This window comes from Oryx dammah, unplaced genomic scaffold (genome assembly GCF_014754425.2).
Source record: "Oryx dammah isolate SB20612 unplaced genomic scaffold, SCBI_Odam_1.1 HiC_scaffold_28, whole genome shotgun sequence".
Classification (NCBI taxonomy): Eukaryota; Metazoa; Chordata; class Mammalia; order Artiodactyla; family Bovidae; genus Oryx; species Oryx dammah.
In genome coordinates, this window is record NW_024070212.1 from 117,485,766 (window position 1) to 117,504,049 (window position 18,284).

At 65.5% G+C, this 18,284-nt stretch overlaps 2 protein-coding genes and 1 long non-coding RNA gene across 3 annotated transcripts in view; 2 read left to right on the top strand and 1 right to left on the bottom strand.

The window, feature by feature from the left end:
* The window catches only part of RNPEPL1 (arginyl aminopeptidase like 1), an 11,624-nt gene extending 10,453 nt beyond the window's left edge, over positions 1 to 1,171 (top strand). Inside the window, exon 14 of the mRNA XM_040231962.1 lies at positions 299 to 1,171. Within this exon, the coding sequence (XP_040087896.1) occupies positions 299 to 559 (261 nt within the window). The 3' untranslated portion in view covers positions 560 to 1,171. The remainder of the gene's footprint in view (positions 1 to 298) is intronic.
* Positions 1,172 to 2,828: 1,657 nt separating this feature from the next.
* Positions 2,829 to 7,263, bottom strand: LOC120856663. The gene is made up of 2 exons (XR_005719458.1): positions 3,449 to 7,263; positions 2,829 to 3,120 (listed from the first exon to the last, which is right to left on the bottom strand). It is a non-coding gene; the product is annotated as an uncharacterized LOC120856663 (long non-coding RNA).
* Positions 7,264 to 7,437: 174 nt separating this feature from the next.
* On the top strand, positions 7,438 to 17,736 carry CAPN10 (calpain 10). The gene is made up of 12 exons (XM_040232004.1): positions 7,438 to 7,696; positions 9,809 to 9,940; positions 11,138 to 11,334; positions 12,018 to 12,235; positions 13,089 to 13,230; positions 13,584 to 13,750; positions 13,985 to 14,205; positions 14,670 to 14,872; positions 14,977 to 15,232; positions 16,597 to 16,796; positions 17,141 to 17,186; positions 17,429 to 17,736. Exons 1-12 carry the CDS (start codon positions 7,571 to 7,573, stop codon positions 17,456 to 17,458), a joined length of 1,938 nt encoding a protein of 645 aa, XP_040087938.1. The 5' UTR covers positions 7,438 to 7,570; the 3' UTR covers positions 17,459 to 17,736.
* The last annotated feature ends 548 nt before the right edge of the window (positions 17,737 to 18,284 follow it).

The following is an 18,284-nucleotide window of genomic DNA, read 5'->3' on the forward strand; positions in this document are numbered from 1 at the left end:
TCAGGCTGGCGACCCCTGCCCTCCCCCCACCCGGCCCCTCAGGCTGGGTGGCCCAGAGAATGGGGTGGGGCCCAGACCCCAGCAGACCTCAGGGAGGCTGTGCCCAAGGCCAGTGGTCAAGCCGGGAGCAGAGTCCTGGGGTCTTGCCGCAGGGCGTGCACACTGGGGCCGTCTGAGCTTCTTAAGGCCTAAGGGTCACTGGATCCCCAGGCCTGCGCCCTAGCAGGCAGGGCCCCTGCAGCCCAAGCCCCCTGGGGAGGGGAGGGGAGGGCGCCCCATGACTCGCGGCTGCCCACAGATGTCGCGCATGTACACCATCCCACTGTACGAGGACCTGTGCACCGGCGCCCTCAAGTCCTTCGCTCTGGAGGTCTTCTACCAGACGCAGGGCCGGCTGCACCCCAACCTGCGGCGGACCATCCAGCAGATCCTGTCACAGGGCCTGAGCCCCGGCGCAGAGCCAGGCGGGGCCGCGGCGGACTCGGAGCCAGGCCTGCTGCTCGGGGACGAGGCCCCGGGCAGCGCCATCTCTCTCAGGGACGTCAACGTGTCTGCCTAGCACTCGCCTCCCAGACACCACGATTGTGCCTTCTGGGCCCCAGGCCTGGCTGGAGGGGCTCTGCCGGGGCCCCTCCAGGGCCGACCGAGGCCTGTGGACCCGCCCCCCCCACCCAAAGCGCTCTTGCACTGCGGGCCCTCCTGTCTCAACACTGACTGCCAGGCGCTGCCCTGGGTCGACGGCAACCGCCACACTGTGCCTTCTGTCTGCCAGGAGGGCCTGGGCTGCCACGCCCGCCCCGCACGCCTGCCTCCATGGAGCCCTGGACCCCCGCCCCCCGCCCCCAGGCTGGCAGCCTCCCTCGGTCCCTGCCCAAGGGACGAGGACGCAGACATGCCCACGCCCTCCCCGTGGGGGACGGGGCGCCGCAGAGACGGTGGATGTCCCTGGGGAGGGGGCCCCGGAAAGCCTTAGCTCCTCAGGGAACTCAGGGCCCCAGGCCCCGGGGCCAGTGCAGCAATAACGCGCGGGAAGGCGGGCAGCAGTGGTGCTCTTTCTAGGCCCACCCTGCTGGAAGAGGCCCGGGGAGCCCCGGGGTTCGAGCTGGGCTCCCGGGGGACCCCCGCTCGGGGTCACCACGATTGTCCCATTAAACCTCCACTCTGCAGACTGTCTCCCGGCCTGTCCGTCCCGGCTCTTGTCCTGCACAGCTGCCCAGCAGCCGTGGCATGGGGTCTGGAGCTGGTCACAGCCCTGTGCTCTGACCCAGGCTTCCAGCCAGAGGTGGGGGCTCTTGCCTGCATCCGGCCCCTCCTGACTGTTCTGCTCTGCACCAGGAGGCCCCACATCCTGCCCTGAGGCCCCCTGGGGTCTGAGCACCAGCCACCGGCTGCCCCCGACCTCCCCAGCCCCTCTGCCACCCCCAGGACCCCCAAACACCAAAGCCAGGGGCACTTGTCAGCCTCCCCGCTGTGGGCCTTTCTCCCAAAATGGAGTAAAGGGAGAGGTGAGCGGCAGGCCTGAGTGTGACCTGGGAGGACGGAGCGGAGGGGCTGCGGCCCTCGCTGGCCCCGGGGAGGCCCCAGAGCACGGCCAAGCCGTGGGTGCCGGGAGCAGTGCCCCGCAGTGACCGGGGCAGCGTCCGGGCCCCTCCCCCCGGCCGCCCATGGGCTAGGCTCCTGGGGCGGTGCCTCTGCTGTGGGTCCGGTCAGCGCTGCAGGGTCTCCCCCAGGATCACACGCGCAGACCCCAGAGTGACCTGTCAGCCGGCCCATTGGCGGGACCTGGTCACAGAGCCCCCCGTTCCCAAGGGGCCGAGGCGCTGGAGGACAGGGCAGTGGGCCAGCCGCCAGGTCGCGAGTGCCCCAGTGACTGTCCTCCCCGCAACACCCCCACCCCCGGGAGCTGACCCGACCCCACCCAGGCGTGGCCCTGGCTCTCGGGGGCTGTCCTAACACCGTGGTCGGGTGTGGCTCCTCTGAGCCCAGACACTTCGAGTGGGAGGCCCAGCCCCCCGCCGTGGTGAACGGGAAGCCCTGTGGGGGGGAAGCAGGGGCCCGGGAGCTCTGCCTGCAGCAGCACTGGAGCCTGTGGGCCTGGGCCCCCGAGTCCTGGGCTCTCCGCAACCCTCAGCTGTGCCCTGGGGAGGGCCCGTCCTGCCGTCTTCTGGCCAAGCCCTCCATGGGGCTGACCTGCTTCCTTAGCTTCCTCCCTGCCACGGCTGTTCTCGGGTCTCCAGTCACACTCTAGCCCTAGGCTCTTGGTTTCTTTGGCAGTTCAGCCCTCAAAAGCACTGTGGTCCCCCAAGGTCCCGATCCCAGCTCAGCAGGCAGGGGCCACGTTTTGCCCCCCAGGACCCCACCTGACGTTGGGAGGCTCAGAGGCAAGCCCACGGTCTCCCTGGGGTGACCCCCACACCTCGGCAGCATCCTCGCCACAGTCCTGGCTCTGACCTCCCCTCCGGGCCATTTCTGCCTTTCTCCTTTCCTTTTCCTCCCAGCTTTGCAAACCCAGGAATGTTTTTCTCAGCCCATCTTCCACGTGGTATCTTGCCAAACACAGCCTGTGACCAACGTGTGCTGCCAAGGTTTCCCAACCCCTTCCACCGGACCTGCGAGTTATTTTGGACGTCATTTGCCCCATGAGTCATCACGGTTGAGTCTTACCAGATGTTTTGCGGCTGCATACCACGGCCTCCAGTGGTGGGCCCCCGCCAGCGCCCCCCCACCCCCCCACAGGCCTGTGTCCTGTGTCCTGACGGAGCCGCTTGTCTCTTCTGGGGCTGATGTCTGAGCCTCGGCAACACGTGAAAATACTCTTGACACTAGCGTTTTAAACAGCGAAGGTTTATTTCTCACTTGTGGCACGTGTCCAGGCGGGGGGGCGGGGGTGGGCTTCCTGTCACTGGTTCCTCAGGGCCCCCAACTGGTGGACAGTAGCACCTTGGCAGAGATAAGGGGGTGTGGGGGGGCGGCTCAGGCCAGCAATCGGACATATTGGGGCCACGTGCCACGTCTGCCCACAGCATTCACACTGGCCCCACACGGCCACTCCCACCAGGCGCATGGAGGTGGGGGGTTTCCACCATAGGGGCTGGGGGCACGGTGCTGGGAGACAGAATTCTGGGGGCAGAGAAGGGAGCAGTCAGGCAGGAGAGTGGAGCCAGGGGGGTGGCCATGAGCACGGGGCCTGCTGGGGTCAGGAAAGGGACGGACGGTGTGTGGAGAGCCCACACAGCCTGGAGCCTGGGTCCAGGGCCCGCGCCCGCCGCAGGCCTCGTCCCGGGGGTGCACCCTTGGCCTGGGAGGCCTTCTCTCCCTCCCCATCTCACTGGCCAGTCCCCCCAGGTCAGGTGCCTTGAGTGGAATGTCAGATGTAAAAGACAAGGCCCACCCAATCGGGCACCCGCCCAGGAGCGTATAAGCCACGTGCAGCAGGGCCAGCACTCACCAAACTGATCCCCAAGGAAACCAAGCTAACAGAGCAAGCAGAGGACTTTACAGCCGTAGTGCTGACATCCTAGCCACGCGCATGGAGGCAGGGGCGTTGAAATAAACCAGGAACAGGCACTTGTGAAATGACCGGGACTTGGGCCAAAGAACCTCTCAAAGATCTGGAAGTTTTTAAAGGGACAATTCTTAAAAAACGAAAACTAGGAAGAATGGTCATGAAGAGGGGTCACGGATTGGAATAGCAGACAGAGCACTCTTAGCATCAGCAAACGACCCACGAAGGGGCAGTACGCAGGAAAAGAAGTGGGCCTCGCCCCAGACCTGGGGTCATGACCTGCCCCCAGACGCTCAGACTGATGGAGGCATCCCCGTCCTCCACGCAGCGGGAGGCCACCCTCCCTTCCTCAGCCATTGCCCCCCAGCCGCCCATCAGCCCTCCATGGCCAGACCAAGCCACCTGAGGCCACCTTACCCGGGGGCACCCTCCCTAGCCCACCTGGTGGGTGTATTCCCTGACACAGGCTGTCATTTCACCAAGGGCATTCAGATGCCAGCTGTTAAGGTTTCTTTTTTTCCCACTTTCTAAATAATCCCTGACCAGACCCTGGAAGGATGAAGGCCAAGGCAGGGCAATTGCGGGGCATGGGCAGTGTGCTGAGAGGACAGCCGCCCACCGGCCAGGCCTGGATAAACCTCCCTTGTTCAAAAACGCATGAGCAAGCGGCGAGGCACAGACTCCACGACCTGAAGTGAATGTGACGGCTCGCCCACACTGCAGAAAACATCCCACTTTGGAAAAATGGTCGTCCCAGGGGATAGAAGTCAACAGAAGAAATTATCTGTATTGTGTTAGTAATAAAATATAAGGACACATTACCATTGTGGAGCAACAGGCAGAAATTCCAATAAGAACATCTATTATTTGTAACGAGGTTAAAAAACCCCAAGGTTGATCTAGAACACCGCCCTGCAAGCATCCATTCCTCTTGTGAGCAGAGTGACCTGGGCCTGCCTGGCCTCGGAACGCTGGCTCTGTCCATCTATAGCTGTGGGGTCCTGGGCTGCCGTCTCCTCCCGTTTAAGTCCAGGTTCCTCGTCGTAAGACGGGAGTGACACCTACTGCTGAGGTGCGTGAGGACCACACAGACTCCACGTCTCGTCGCTGTGAAACGAGCCTGACCCTCCGGCTCTCGGGGAGGACCCCTCCTCACTTCTGTGAACTGACGGGGCCACAGGACTGACACAGGTGCTTTTGTTCTGGCCCTCCTGGGACGGCTGCTCAGTTGGACCCTCCAGACGGGCAGGGGAGAAACCCAAGCTTCCAGCACCCCTCCCCCCACCAGCTACCACCACCCCGCAGGGGAGCAGTCCACGTCCCCGGTGCTCACGACTGCTCCCCACAGCCTAGGGCCGTGACCCCCGCCAACTGGCCCCCTAGCCTGGGCCCAGGGTGGTTTCTCACAAGCCTCAGGCCGGCCCAGGCCCTTGCACCACGGGGTTTGTGGTTGCAGACAGGGGCCTGGAGCGCAGCCTGGAAAGCCACCCAGCGGGGCACAGCCTCCGGTGACCCTGCTTAGGTGACTTCTGGCCCTGCTGCAGTAGACGTGGTGGAGGCTGGTCCCGTGGGCCCAGGCCTTGCTCAGGTGGGGGAACTCTCACCTGTCCCGTCCCCTCAGGAGGAGAGTCCCAGCCGGAAGGCCCTGCCCAGAGGGACAGGCACCCCGCCGCCCACAGGCCCAGGACACAGGCAGATTCCCTGGCTGCCTCTGGTGGGGCACGTGCCTGAAAGTGCCCTGCAACTCAGACGCACCAGTGACACAGACAGCATGTCTACCTGCCCGCCTCGAGGTGTTTTTCCCAAACACTGTTGTTCTGCTGCGAGTCCAGCAAAGCTTCCTCACCTGAGGGGCCCAAGGTCAGTTCTTTCAGCTCCACGGGGCCTCCCGCTATCTCATTTGTGCCCGTCAAACGCTGCGGTAACGTGGAGCTGGTGTTCCCACCTCATTGAGGACCGAGGTCAGACTAAGTAACTGCCCATCTCAGGGCCTGGAGACTGGGGTTGAGAACTGGTCATCTCCCCAGTCCAGGCTGCTTCCAACTCCTCCTTCTACCCACCAGCCAGAGGCTCTACTCTGCACAAGGCAGGGGTGCAGGGGTGGGCCAGGAGGGAGAGGAGAGCACTGCTAATTGGCCAGTGGACCATCTTCACACCCAGGGGGTGGGGAATGGGACCCTGAAGGGCTCACGGGTAACTGTGGCCCAGGAGGAGCTGTGCCAGGCAGGCCGACAGGAGAGCTAGCTGCCGTCAGCCATCTCAGTGCTGGTCACAAACTCGTCCCTACGGTCACGGGCTGCTCCCTGCCCCAAACCAACTGTCTCCTGCTGCTTCTCTGGGCATAAGCCCAGCCCTGGACACTGATGTGCCCACAGGAAGCTGCCTGCTCTCCAGAGCTTGCAAGCCAGGGTTAAGAGGCCCAGCAGAGGCCCCCACTTGGAGTCCAGTTCTTGGGCTGCTCCCAGCTCATCTGCTAACCACCCTTGTGTTACGTGGAGCAGACGAGTTGCCCAACACCCCAGGGTAGCAAAATCTGTCCCCTAATCCTTTAGGACACCCACATGAGGCAGCTCTTGGGCCATTCCTGACTCCCTCCAGCTACGGTGCAGCATCCAGCCTGCCATAAAACATCTCCTGTTAGAGTCAGTGCTTCAGGGTAAACTGTCATGAAGTGAGCTTTGCAGGGGGTAGATGTCAGATGCTGCTGAGGTTCCAGAACCTCAGAAGAGATGAGGACCCTAGGCCCCCAAACCAAGGGGCTGAGGCCTGGTGGGTTCGAGGTAGCCCAGGTCAGGCCACCACTAGCAGCTGCTCCTCATGCAGGCCCCATGGGGGCCTCAGAGGGAGGAGCCGCAGCTGTCACAGCCTCACACTGGAGGCTCTGGAGCAAGGTCGGCGGGCGTTCTTGGATCAGGCTCAGTGTCTCATCAGCAGGAGGGCCTGTGGGGATCTGATCTGATCTGACCACCCTGCGTATGCGGGGGCTGAGCAAAGACGGCATGAGGACGCGAAATCTGAGCTTCAGGTGGTAGCAGAGAGCTGTCCGAGGATTGGGTCCTCCCCACCTGCCCCCGCGCGGCCCTCTGTGAAGGGTCCAGCCGCAGCGAAGCAGGCCTGGAGAGGCAGCCAGGGTGGCTGCCTGCCCTTCTTCCCGAGGAAGGGCAGTTTCCTCGAGCAGATCCTGAAGTTGGCGTCCTCACCAACCCGCAGCGCTGAGCGGCCATGAGCTGCAACCGCAAGCCCAGCGGGTCACTGTCCAGCCCTCCAGGACCACCTAGATGGCCGGCCGTCTGGGAACCAGCACTGCGCTCCAGCCTGCCGACTCACGGTCCAGGGCGTCTAACCGCAGCCGGCCTCTCAGGCCTGGGACGGCCGTCCCGGGGCTGCCACACTTCCCCGGACCCCAGCACACAGCCGCAGCGGCAGTGGACAGCGGAGGGCCTACCGCCGGCCTTCCCGAAGGCGTCCAATCGGCTCCCAGACACCGCGGCGGGGCCCGGAGAAGTGCATTGTGGGAGGCAGCGCGGCATGCTGGGACCTGTAGTCCGCGGCTCGACGTCGTCCGAGGCGGCCTCGCCGGTCCCTTCAGCCTCAGGAGGCTGTCCCCACGCCCCGCCCGAACCACACAGGTTCGAGGAGACGCCGGCGCCGGACTCCCAGGCGTGAGTCTCGGCTGAGACACCTCCAAGCGCCCCCCGCCCCCCAACCCGGGAAGAAGAGGCACAACCTACACGGCCGCACGGCTCGGTGACGCGACTTCCGGCGCCCGGAGGCGGGGGCCATCCTGCCACGTGACCAGGAGCGCCGCGTCTGGTTGGTTGCTGGGACGACGGTTACCGGGGCGACGGGGTGGGCGGGCACCCGGGCGGGGGGGTGCTGTGAGTGCAGCGGGGCTCGGGGGCCGGGGGGCCGGGGGTGCCGGGGGGCCGAAACGGGCCGGGCGAGGGGACGCGGGCAAGTGGGACCGCGCGCGGCCGGTTCGCCCTTCCCTCCGGGGCCGCGCGCCCGCTCGGCTGCGTTCGGCACCGGGTCACGGGCTGCAGATGGGCGCCCGGGGTGCCCAAGATGCGGGCGCCGGCCAAGGAGCTCTTCCGCGACGCCGCCTTCCCGGCCTCGGACTCCTCGCTCTTCTCCAGCTTCTCCACGCCGCTGGCCCAGTTCCGGGAGGAGATCACCTGGAGGCGGCCCCAGGTGGGGCGGGCAGGGGCGGGGAGGGGGTTGGCGCGCGGGGCTCTCAGGGGTCTGGCGCCGCGTTTCCAGGCCCGCTTCCCGCCGTCCTCAGGAGAGGGCTCCCCGGCCCACCCCTCAGCCAGCTCCGAGTGTGCTGGACCGAGCTCACAGCCCCCACCTGAGAGCGCTCCCTTCTGCAGGGGATTCACGGCCCCGCGCGCTGGGCGCTTCGGCACCCTCAGCCCCACTTGGGTCTCCTGTGAAGGGCTTCTAGTCTGCAGGGCTCTTCTGACCACAAGTGGTCTTGTTCTGTTTCTCCTGCTCCTCTGGAAGGGCCAGACTGAGCCTGCAGAGCCACTGCCGTTGTGTTCTGCACGCTCGTGTGGTGAACCTCATGCCCTTTCAGGTGTAAACATCTCAAGGTGGCAGTTTAGAGGCATGCTCCGGCCCAGTGTGCTATGCTGATAGCTTTAGAAACGGAGTATCCGCTGAATAAGACTGTCCCCAGAGCAACCTTGTGGAGACCTCGGCATGCACCCGCCCTGGAAGAGAGCCAGAAGTGGCTTTCCTTGGACAGCACCGAGGGCCTGTTTGCCATGGAGGTGCCAAGGGGCCACAAGCCTGATCAGCTGGGCCAGTGGACTCTAGGTGCAGTGGGAGACCATTAAGGTGTTTTTAGCAGAGGAGTGATTTGGTTGGGTTTATGTTTTAAGAAGCTCCCTCTTCGGCCGGGTGTGCAGAGGGCAAGAGTGCAGGTGGCCATTGCAGTGACCCTGCAGAATGAGGCAGGGGCTCAGATCAGCGCGACAGCCTCAGGCTGGGGCTCTGGCGTGGGCGGATTTAAGGGAGATGTCCAAGCCAGGAGTCATAGGTCTTCGTGACCAACTGAAAGTAGAGAGTGAGGATGAAGGGGGGATCAAGAACTTCTAGATTTCTAGCCTGATCACCTGGGGGGTGGGGGTCCTGGCTGATGTGCTGCAGAAACGAGAGGTGGGCTGGAAGTGTAGGCTTGGATTTTGCTCTCACAGGTTCAAGCGGAGCTGACGGTAGGCAAGTGGGTGTGAGAGCCAAGAGCTCAGGAGGAGCGGGGTTAGATGATGCTCCTGGGAACAGGGACGGAACAGATGGCTTACTGTCTGGAGTCTGGGAGGGCATCTCAGAGAAAGTAGGGGCAGAGAAGAAGAGACAGCTTGGAATCAAGCCTTAAGGAACCACAGGTGCCTTGACAAGCAGACTTGAGAAGCAGCAGGCAGTGAGGGGAGAGGACAGCCAGAGCACAGTGGAGTCGTGGATTCCGGGAGGGGGGCTGTTGGGCGCTGGGGAGCTGCAGTTCTGAGGCCGCTGTGTCAGGAACGAGGAGCACAGAGGATGCCCGTGGGAGGTGACGACCCGGAGGTGATACTGATGCAGAGCGCTTTTGGGGCTGTGGGCCTGCTGAGAAGCAAGGGTGTTGTAAGATACAGGAGGGAGGAAGTGGGGGAGCAGCTCTCGGAGGAGATGGAAGTAGTGCCCAGGGACAGTGTGTCAGAGGCGGCGGGCCTCCTTTCCCAGGCCTGTGCTGGTGGGATCCCGCCTGCAGGGCTGGGGGAGGTGGGGGGCGTGTATGGACTCTTGACACTGAGAGCAGCAGGGGTCAGGTCGGCGGGGGGTGGGGTGGGGGCTTCTGGTGGAGCCCTGGGCGCGGCCGCTGCTCAGAGGGACCTGGGTGTTGTGGGGAGAGCAGGAGGAAGGTCAACTCGTCTGGGGTGTGGAGAGCTGAGCCTTGTAGAGAAACAGTACGGAAGACCCCCTTGAGACCTGCCTTTGTGAATTTAAAGGGAAACCGTTTTCTAGACCAACATTTCACTGTTGCACAAAGAGGGTGGTGGGATTTGTCCAGAGTTGGTGGGGGGTGCCAATCAAGGAAGGTGGGTGGAGACAGGGAGCCCAGAATCCAAGCTGGACAGGCTGATGTGCAGCCTGGAGGGGCTGACAGGTACCGGCCACAAGAGGCCAGCCATTTCCCGTGCCCTCTTAGGCAGCGTGGATGACCAGAAGAGCTCCTCCCCGACCCTGTCACATGGGGCTTCTGCTCTTGGTTTCGTGGCCAGCCCCCGCACTTGCTGCCACTCTGGACCGTCTTCTTTATTTCAGGAGATCTGCGCCACGCCCCGGCTGTTTGCAGGTAGCCCGCAGGAAGGGCAGGTGAAGCAAGGCCTGCTGGGGGACTGCTGGTTCCTGTGTGCCTGCGCCGCCCTGCAGAAGCGCCGCCACCTCCTGGACCAGGTGTCTGCCCACCGCCCGCGGCCTCCTCTCCTCCTCTCTCTTCCTGTCTGACCGCGTAGGAAGGAAGTGGGGCGAGGAGGGGGCTCCGCCATCAGGCCCAGCGGCCCCCTCTCCCGCAGGGGCTGGCAGGGCGCTTTCTGCTGCACCTGCTCCACTATCTCCCAAGCCTTGGGCCAGCCGCGTGTGTGTAACACATGCGCGCGCACACACGCACCTATGTGTGTGTTTTAATTTGACGGCACTGGGTTTTAGTTGCAGCATGTAGGATGTAGTTCCTTGACCAGGGATTAAATCCAAGCCCCTTGAGTTGGGAGCACGAAGGCTTAGCCCCCGACCATCAGGGAAGTCCCAGGCAGGCATTTGGAAGAAGACAAACATGCCAGCCCAAAGTAGGAGAGGGACAGTTGAGGGACCCTGTGCTCGTTTGGAGTAAGTTTCCTGGCTAGTTGGGGTGGTTGTTCTCTTTTCTTATAGATTTTGAATATCAATTGGCAAAAGGTGGTTAGAACTGTCTCAGATGTAGGTGGACCCCACAGGAATAGGAGGCCACTCAGACTCCTTCCCCAGGAGCGCTCGCGGCCTGGCTGAGTGTGGCCAGTGAAAGCAGCAGTTTTGACCCCTTTCCCAGCAGCCCCCATGTCCCCAGTGCCGGGCCAAGCCCACCACAGTTGCCAGCTTTCATTCTCACAGGCCTTGCTGGCCTAGACCCTCTCTTACAAACGAGGCGCCGAAACCATGGTCACGTCCCAGCTGACAAGGGCAGAGCCGGGACGCAATGGGGCCATCTGGGTGCAGACCCCCTCCTGTCTCAGCCCTGGGCCAGAATCGCAGCCCCAGCCATGAGCACGGGCCGGGCGCTGGTGGAGCTGAGTGCCCAGGCTCCAGCTGGGGTAGCTGCCACCTCCGCCATGCAGGCCTCTGAAGTCACGTTTGTCGTGGATTCAGGGCCCGTGCTACCTGGGAACGCGAGCTTATGATGGCTGAGCTTTGGGAGGCTCCAGTCGCTCAGAGCGGCCCTGGCACCTTTCACTGGAAGGTCTGTGACCTTCTGTCCCCCAAGTGGTGTTCACATGAGCGGGACAGCCAGGCGCGTGCCGGGGGGGCAGCGTCCGGCGCGGTCACGCTCTGGCCGGGGCCGGGACACGCCGCCTGGGCCTTCTCTCACCGTCTCCTTTTGCCTCCCCCCGCACATGCTAGGTCTTCCCTCCGGGACAGCCGAGCTGGCTCGACCAGACGTACCGGGGCTCCTTCACCTGTCGAGTCTGGCAGTTTGGACGCTGGGTGGAGGTGACCGTGGATGACCGTCTGCCTTGTCTTGCAGGGAGACTCTGCTTCTCCCGGTGCCAGAGAGAGGACGTGTTCTGGCTCCCCTTGCTGGAGAAGGTCTACGCCAAGTACGCCAGCCGGCGTGGATGGGCCAGGCGGGCATGCGGGCGGGGGTCCCGGGCCGCAGCGCCCTTGTGGGCTCTGAGGGCCTCCAGGGTGGGCTGGCCTGTCCAGAGACTGCAGCTCTGAGGCTTGGCCCATGGGCTGCTGTACCCTCACCCTGCCCTCACATCACAGTCAGGCACGGGGGCGTCGCCTCTAGAGAGAGGGTGTATGTTGTCCTCTCTTTCCTCAAACCCAAGCGAGACAAGTCTCTCTGTCCACCTGGTTCTCTGGGGATGGGTGGCCTTTCTGCAGGTCGCTGGGAAGGAGTGAGGCGTCCGAGGCGTCCGGCTTGTCTGTCGTGGTCCTGAGACCATGGATGCCCTCCCTGGACGTGCTGGTGGTCGTGCTGAAGGAGGCTGGGTCGGGAGGTGGGCCTTCGCGGCAGGAGTGAGCCCCTCCATCAGCCTCCCGTCGGGCCCAGGGCCTTGATCACGAGAGGCGGAGGGGTGGGTGCCCACGGCCACTGTGCCCACTCCTGCTAGTGCCTACATGGGCCTTGTGCCCTGGAGGCGAGCTTGTGCCTGGACGTGGTGGGGACAGGGCAGGGTGGAAAGAGAGGTGATCCAGGTGGGTCAGAGGCAGGCCAGAGGGGCAGGAGGGCTGGGGGCCCAGTGCCGGGCCTCACGCAGCCTGGCTGTCTCCCCAGGGTCCACGGCTCCTATGAACAGCTGTGGGCGGGGCAGGTGGCAGACGCCCTGGTGGACCTCACTGGTGGCCTGGCCGAAAGGTGGAACCTGAAGGATGTGGCCAGATCCAGTGGCCAGCAGGACAGGCCCCGCGGCGCGGAACGCAGGACTTGCCGGCAGCTGCTCAGCTTGAAGGACCGCTGTCTGCTGAGCTGCTCGGTGCTCGGCCCCAGGACAGGTAGTGTGGAGCAGGTGGCGGCTTCGCGGGCCTGCTCACCTGAGCCCTTGCTGGCTCCTGCCGGAGCTTGGTACTCGGGTCCTGTTGGGACTGAGTCGAGAGAGGACTTCTGTCCTCAGAGCTGGGGTCCGAGGTGTGCCCTTCCCTCCTGACCGGCCTTCTCCGGAGGGCAGTGTCCCGCCTTCCCTTGACTGGCACCGGCCTCCAGGGCGAGAGGGTGTCTGCACTGGGGTCCCCGGCTCGCAGAGTGGTGGCACCATCTCTGGCACGGCTGGTGACCAGGCAAAACCAGCGCTCAGGTTTCCACGTTAGCGATACATGTGCTCACAAAGCAAGTCTGTTGAAAGAAAAAGTCACCCAAGCTTGACCACCCTGACTTGGTGCCCTTTCTCAGCTGTTTTCGTGAGACGCACGTGTCCTGTGTTACGTGTCACTCTGTGCCGCGTGGACTTTGTCAGGATCCTACTTAATCCCTGTATCTGCCGTGTTTTTCTGAGTCCGTCCCTTAGTGCCCGATATTTACGGTCTCTCCAGCCTCACGCTGTCAGAGACGACATCGCAGTGAGCGTCTTTGTGCACGATCGCTTTCACATTTAAGATTATTTTTGTAACGGGACTTTTGTCCAAAGTGTCATCTGGGCGAGGACCAAGGCCCAGAGAAGGCAGTGGTTAGCAGGACTGGTGGCAGCGGAGCCCAAATCCAAGGCCAGGCGCTCCCAGTGACCCCACGCTGGATCGGGTCACGGCCCCAGTTGACTTGCCTGCCGTGGTCAGGATACAGCGCCCGTGCAGTGCAGCTGGGTGGGCTGTGTGTCCGCTCAGTGTGTGGACTTTGCGGCTGTTCCTCCCCCAGGGACCCGGGAGCTGGGCGAGTTTCATGCTTTCATCGTGTCAGATCTGCGAGAGCTCCAGGATCGGGCTGGCCGGAGCGTCCTGCTGCTGCGCATTCAGAACCCCTGGGGCCGGCGGTGCTGGCAGGGCCCCTGGAGGGAGGGGTGAGTGCGAGCGGGCGCTCTGGGCCTCCCTCTGCCCGCAGTGGGCCGTGGGGCGGGGCGGGGCCGCCGTGGCCCAGAGCCATGCCTGCCCAGTGCCTGCGGCTTGGACCGGGGTCAGGACAGTGTCTGCTTGGCCTCCGGCAAGGCCCCCTTGGCACCTGCTTGTGGGCCGCCTGCTCTGTGCAGGGCTCCGGACAGCCATGGGAGGCTGGCTTCGTGCTGGACCCCGGGACCCCAGCGATGCTGAGGGGCAGGGCCTGTCCTGAGGGCACCCACGGACGGAGGATGGGCCCTGGGCTGCAGGTGGGCCCTTGCTCCGGGGCTTCCGCTCCGCTGAAGGGGGTTCCTTGCAGCGGCGAAGGGTGGAGCCAGGTGGAGCCAGCAGCCCAGGCAGAGCTGCTGTCGCAGCTGCAGGACGGGGAGTTCTGGGTGGAGGAGGACGAGTTTCTGCGGGAGTTTGACGAGGTCACCATCGGCTTCCCCAGCACGGAGGCTGGCCACCTGCAGAGCCTGCACTCAGGTGAGGGAGGCCAGGACAGACCGCCCGCCCTCTGAAGTGGGGCGGGCCACCCGACTCCACTCTTGCCCCCCCGGCTTCTCTCGAAGGCAGAGCAATGGTCCCATCCCCACTGCCCCAGAGGGAACAGGTGGCCGGGTGGGATGTCCTCATGGTGCAGGGGTCCTGACGCCAAGGTGGGGCTGGGGGCGTGAGGGGGACCCCGTCCCCGCGTCTGAACAGTGCATTCCCGCCCAGGAAAGGTGCTGTGCCACACTCAGGAGCTGCCCGGGGCCTGGATCAAGGGCCAATCGGCAGGAGGCTGCCGGAACAACAGTGGCTTCCCCAGCAACCCCAAGTTCTGGCTGCGGGTCTGCGAGCCCAGCGAGGTGTACCTGGGCGTCCTGCAGAGGCCCCGGGTGCGCGCAGCTGGCCGCCCGGGCAGAGACTACCAGGCCGTGGGCCTGCACCTCTGGAAGGTAGCCCCACCTGGCGCCCCGCCCCGTGGGACGTGGAGGCCGGAGCCCCCGGAGCCCCTGAATCCCCTCTTTCCACCCCCACCTGGTCAGATCTGAGTCCACAGGACGCGCCTCCCTCCCCCAGCCTGGCTGTGTCTTCTGGCCAAAGGCAAACAGCAGGGAAGCAGCCTGGCCGGGGGCCCCTCCTGTGAGCAGAGCTGCTGGGAGGGCTGCAGGGGCGGTCCCGGCCAGCCGCTGCCCCCGTGCCCCTGGGAGGTCCTATCCCCTCCGGATAGGAGGTCCCAGTTCGTGGGTCACCGCGTTGCTGGCAAGCCTGGCAAGCCCAGGTGGCATCAACCACGGGTCTTGACCGGCACGTGTGTCTCACGTGGGACGCAGCTGCAGGTTCTCAGGGAGGGACCCAAAGGCCTGGGTACTCCCGGGGGGCCTCCGGCTCTGACGGTCGCCTCGGGGCCTTCCTGCAGGTGGAGAAGCGGCGGGTCAACCTGCCCAGGGCCCTGTCGGCGCCCCCAGTGGCGGGCACCGCGTGCCACGCCTACGACCGCGAGGTGCACCTGCACTGTGAGCTCGGCCCAGGCTTCTACCTGGCCGTGCCCAGCACCTTCCTGAAGGACGCGCCAGGGCGGTTCCTGCTCCGCGTCTTCTCCACCGGGAGAGTTGCTCTCAGGTGAGGAGGGCAGGGAGCGGGGCGGGGCGGGCAGGGGGCGGGGCGGGGCGGGGCAGTCCCGCGCTGGCGCCTGGCTCACCAGCGCCTCTTGCTCGTCCCCGCAGCGCCGTCCAGCCGGCCGCCCCGAGCCCCGGCCGCCGGGAGGCGCCGCCGGAGGGCGAGTGGGAGACTGTGCGGCTGCGGGGCTCCTGGAGAGCCGGCCGGACCGCGGGGGGCAGCCGCAACTTCGCCTCCTACGCCAGCAACCCCCGCTTCCCGCTGTCGGTGCCAGAGGGCGCGGGCCCGCGCTGCGTGCGCATCTCCCTGCGCCAGCACTGCCGCGAGCACCAGTGCCTCCCCATCGGCTTCCACGTCTTCCAGGCAGGCGGCGGGCGCGGCGCGCGGGGCCGGGGGCGCAGGGGCAGCGGCAGCCAGGCAGGCCTGTCCACACCTGGGCTCAGAGCAGCTGGACGCCGGGTCCTGTGTGCGGTGTGAAAGGGGCTCTGTTGTGTCCGACTCTGCGACCTGGATTCTCATGGTCAGAATACTGGAGGGGGTAACCTTTCCCTTCTCCAGGGGGTGTTTCCAACCCTGGCATCGAACCCAGGTCTCCTGCATTGCAGGCAGATTCTTTACCAGCTGAGCCACCAGGGAAGGCCCCCTGAGTCCTGAGCCGCCCCCAGAACTGCGCCTCCAGCCAGGAGCCCCCACAGGGCGTGCTGGGCGCAGGGTTGAGCGGGAGTCTCCCGAAGGCCATGTGAATCCCTGGCCCCCACCCACCTAGTGCCTGGACCAGAGGGGGCCTGGGCTCGTGGGGACAAGCAGGGAGGGAGGGGCAGCCCACACCGCCCCAGACAGGACAGACGGATGCTCTACCTGCCCATGAGCGCTTCTAGGTCAGAAAGGAAGCGTAGAGCGTGGCCCCGAGGCACTCAGAGCCCCGAGCTCAAGGCGGGCCGAGTCCCCAGCAGGAGAGGAGGGAGGCTCTCGGGAGAAAGTGCCATTTCCCAAGCCCCGCGTGGCCGGGAGCCGGGGCCCCACAGAGGGCAGACTGGCCCTGAGTCCTGGGGCCACCCAGGGTCGGGTGGCAGGCGGCCGTGAAATGGCCTGGGAGTCACAGCACCACCCAGAGTGCCTTCCCAGCCTCAGTCTGCCCTGAACTACAGGCGGGACGTCCTCTGCAGACCTGCGGTTGGAGTATTAGGGGGGAGGTGAAGTGCCAGAGGTCGCAAACTCGCCACCCCTTCTGGGGGCCCCACTTGAGGATGGGGCTGGGCAGGGGCCGGTGCCCCGAGGAGGGTGTGGGCAGAAGGTGGCCCGGAGCCGTGCTGTCGTGGGGCCTTGGGGGCGGCTCTTCTCAAGAAGCTCCTGTGCTCTTGGGGTCCCGACAGCTGTGGGCACCACGCTGTGGCCGTGCTCCACCCAGGCCACCCGGGGCAGGTCCCCAGGGGCTTCGAGAGAAGGGCCAGGGCACGGACAGTGAGATGCCCGCCTGGGGCAGCCAGCACGGCAGCGCTTCTTCAGGTCTCTGGGCATGGGGCCACGTGGGTGGTGGGGCCCAGTGAGCAGCCTGGCATGTGACAAGGGCCAGGCCGACTGCCGGCTGTCCCCAGCCAGGGCGGCCCTGCCGGGAAGGAAGCCGGGTCAAGGCTGCAGGGAGGGGACAGGCCTTTGTGGTTCTGGCGGCCGCAGCCAGTCCGGTCACCCACAAGCGGGCCTCCCGTCTGAGCCCTGGCCTCCCCCAGGTTCCGGCAGACGGCGGGGGCCAGGACGCGCCCTCCCTGCTGCTGCAGGAGCCTCTGCTGAGCTGCGTGCCGCACTGCTACGCCCAGGAGGTGAGCCGGCTCTGCCACCTGCCCGCCGGCACCTACCGCATCGTGCCCTCCACCTACCTGCCGGACACAGAGGGCGCCTTCACGGTGACCGTGGAGACCAGAATCGACAGGTGGGTGCCTGTGCACGCAGCTGTGTGCGGGTGTGGGTCGTGTCCCCAGCACCCCCACGCCAGGTTCTTTCCCAGCGACCCTCACACCCCGACCCGCACACCTGTCCTGCAGAGCATGAGGCCTGTGGGAGGAGAGCCGACAGGCCTGGAGCTCACTGCCCCCACGGCCCATGCCCCAGTGTGCGGGGAGGCCCAGGATGAGGGGCCTGGAGCTCACTGCCCCCCACCCCACGCCCCCAGGGTGCGGGGAGGCCCAGGGTGAGGGGCCTGGAGCTCACTGCCCCCCACCCCACGCCCCCAGGGTGCGGGGAGGCCCAGGGTGACAGTGGCCTCCTCTCCTGCAGGCGCTCCATTCACAGCCAGGAGATGCTGGGGCAGCCCCTCCGGGAGGTGCGTGTTGGTGCAGAGGGGAGGGCCCTCCCAGTGCCCTGGGGTCTTAGCTGCCTCCCAGACCCTCCCAGCAGCCACCCCGCAGGCTGGGCTGGGCCCTGGGACAGGAGGAGCCCTCGTCCCTGCCGGGAGCCCCAGGCAGAGATTCTCAGGGTGGTGGCAGCCCCGCAGTAGGTGAGGAGGCTGGTCTTCTCCCACCAGTGGGGGCAGTGCCTCCCAGCCCTCGCGCCCTCCTCCCGCAGGCCTCCTTCATGGCGGTGATGAAAGCCTGAGCGGCTGACCCTGTGTGCGGGCTCTGGTGACCCACGGCGGCCGGCCTGCGCGTGTCCCAGGAGCAGCAGCCCTGCGGTCTAGCGGGAGCCGCGGGAAGAGCCCAGGCGGGCACCAGGGTCCTTCTTGCTGAGCCTCCCGGAATCCTCCACGTGGTCTCTCCACTGCCCGGGAAACAGGCCATACAGCCGACAGAGTGCGTCGGGACACACCTTGTTTGAACTATTTGTTAGAAACGTTTTTAGGATCCAGTTTATAAATAAACACGAGCACCAAGCAGCGTCCAGTGGGTTCAGGTGGCCGGCAGGAGCAGGTTGGGGCTCACACCGGCCACTGACACTCGGGGGATGATCCGGGGCCCGGGTGGGGCCAGGCGGGGCTGGTGAGGGGAGGAGGTGGCGGGTGGTGAGAAGACGGGCGCAGGGCAGGTCTTGGGCGGGAGCTGGAGGGTTTCCATCCACACAGGTCCACCCCGCCCCGCTGGTGTCCAGTCTCCTGTCTCCCGGCCGGTGGTGCTCAGGGGTGGACGCTGCCCACTGCCCAGTGGCCATGTCGGAGCTGCAGGCTGCAGTCCTCTGCTTGTGACTCAGCGGGGGTGTCCCTGCAGGCCTCGACCCCGGGCCCCCAAACCCCTAACCCCTTTGGAGTGGGGGCCCTGATCTTGGCCTGGCGTGTCTCCTGTCCCCACGCGTCCCCCGACTCCACACCGCGTTGTCACCGTGGTCGGGGTGCCTGGCTGTTGGGCTCCTTGTCCTGAGTTACAACGTCGTTTCCTGGGAGGGGCTGCAGGGCCTCTGGTCCTGGCGGGAGGTCTTCCCACCCGTTCCT

Bases quoted from the DNA above. Each gene is read 5' to 3' on its own strand.
- CAPN10 (XM_040232004.1), top strand. From the start codon at position 7,571: ATGCGGGCGCCGGCCAAGGAGCTCTTCCGCGACGCCGCCTTCCCGGCC. The intron at 12,236-13,088 runs GTAGTGTGGAGC...TTCCTCCCCCAG, and splicing joins GGTGCTCGGCCCCAGGACAG to GGACCCGGGAGCTGGGCGAG. The intron at 17,187-17,428 runs GTGCGTGTTGGT...CTCCTCCCGCAG, and splicing joins TGGGGCAGCCCCTCCGGGAG to GCCTCCTTCATGGCGGTGAT.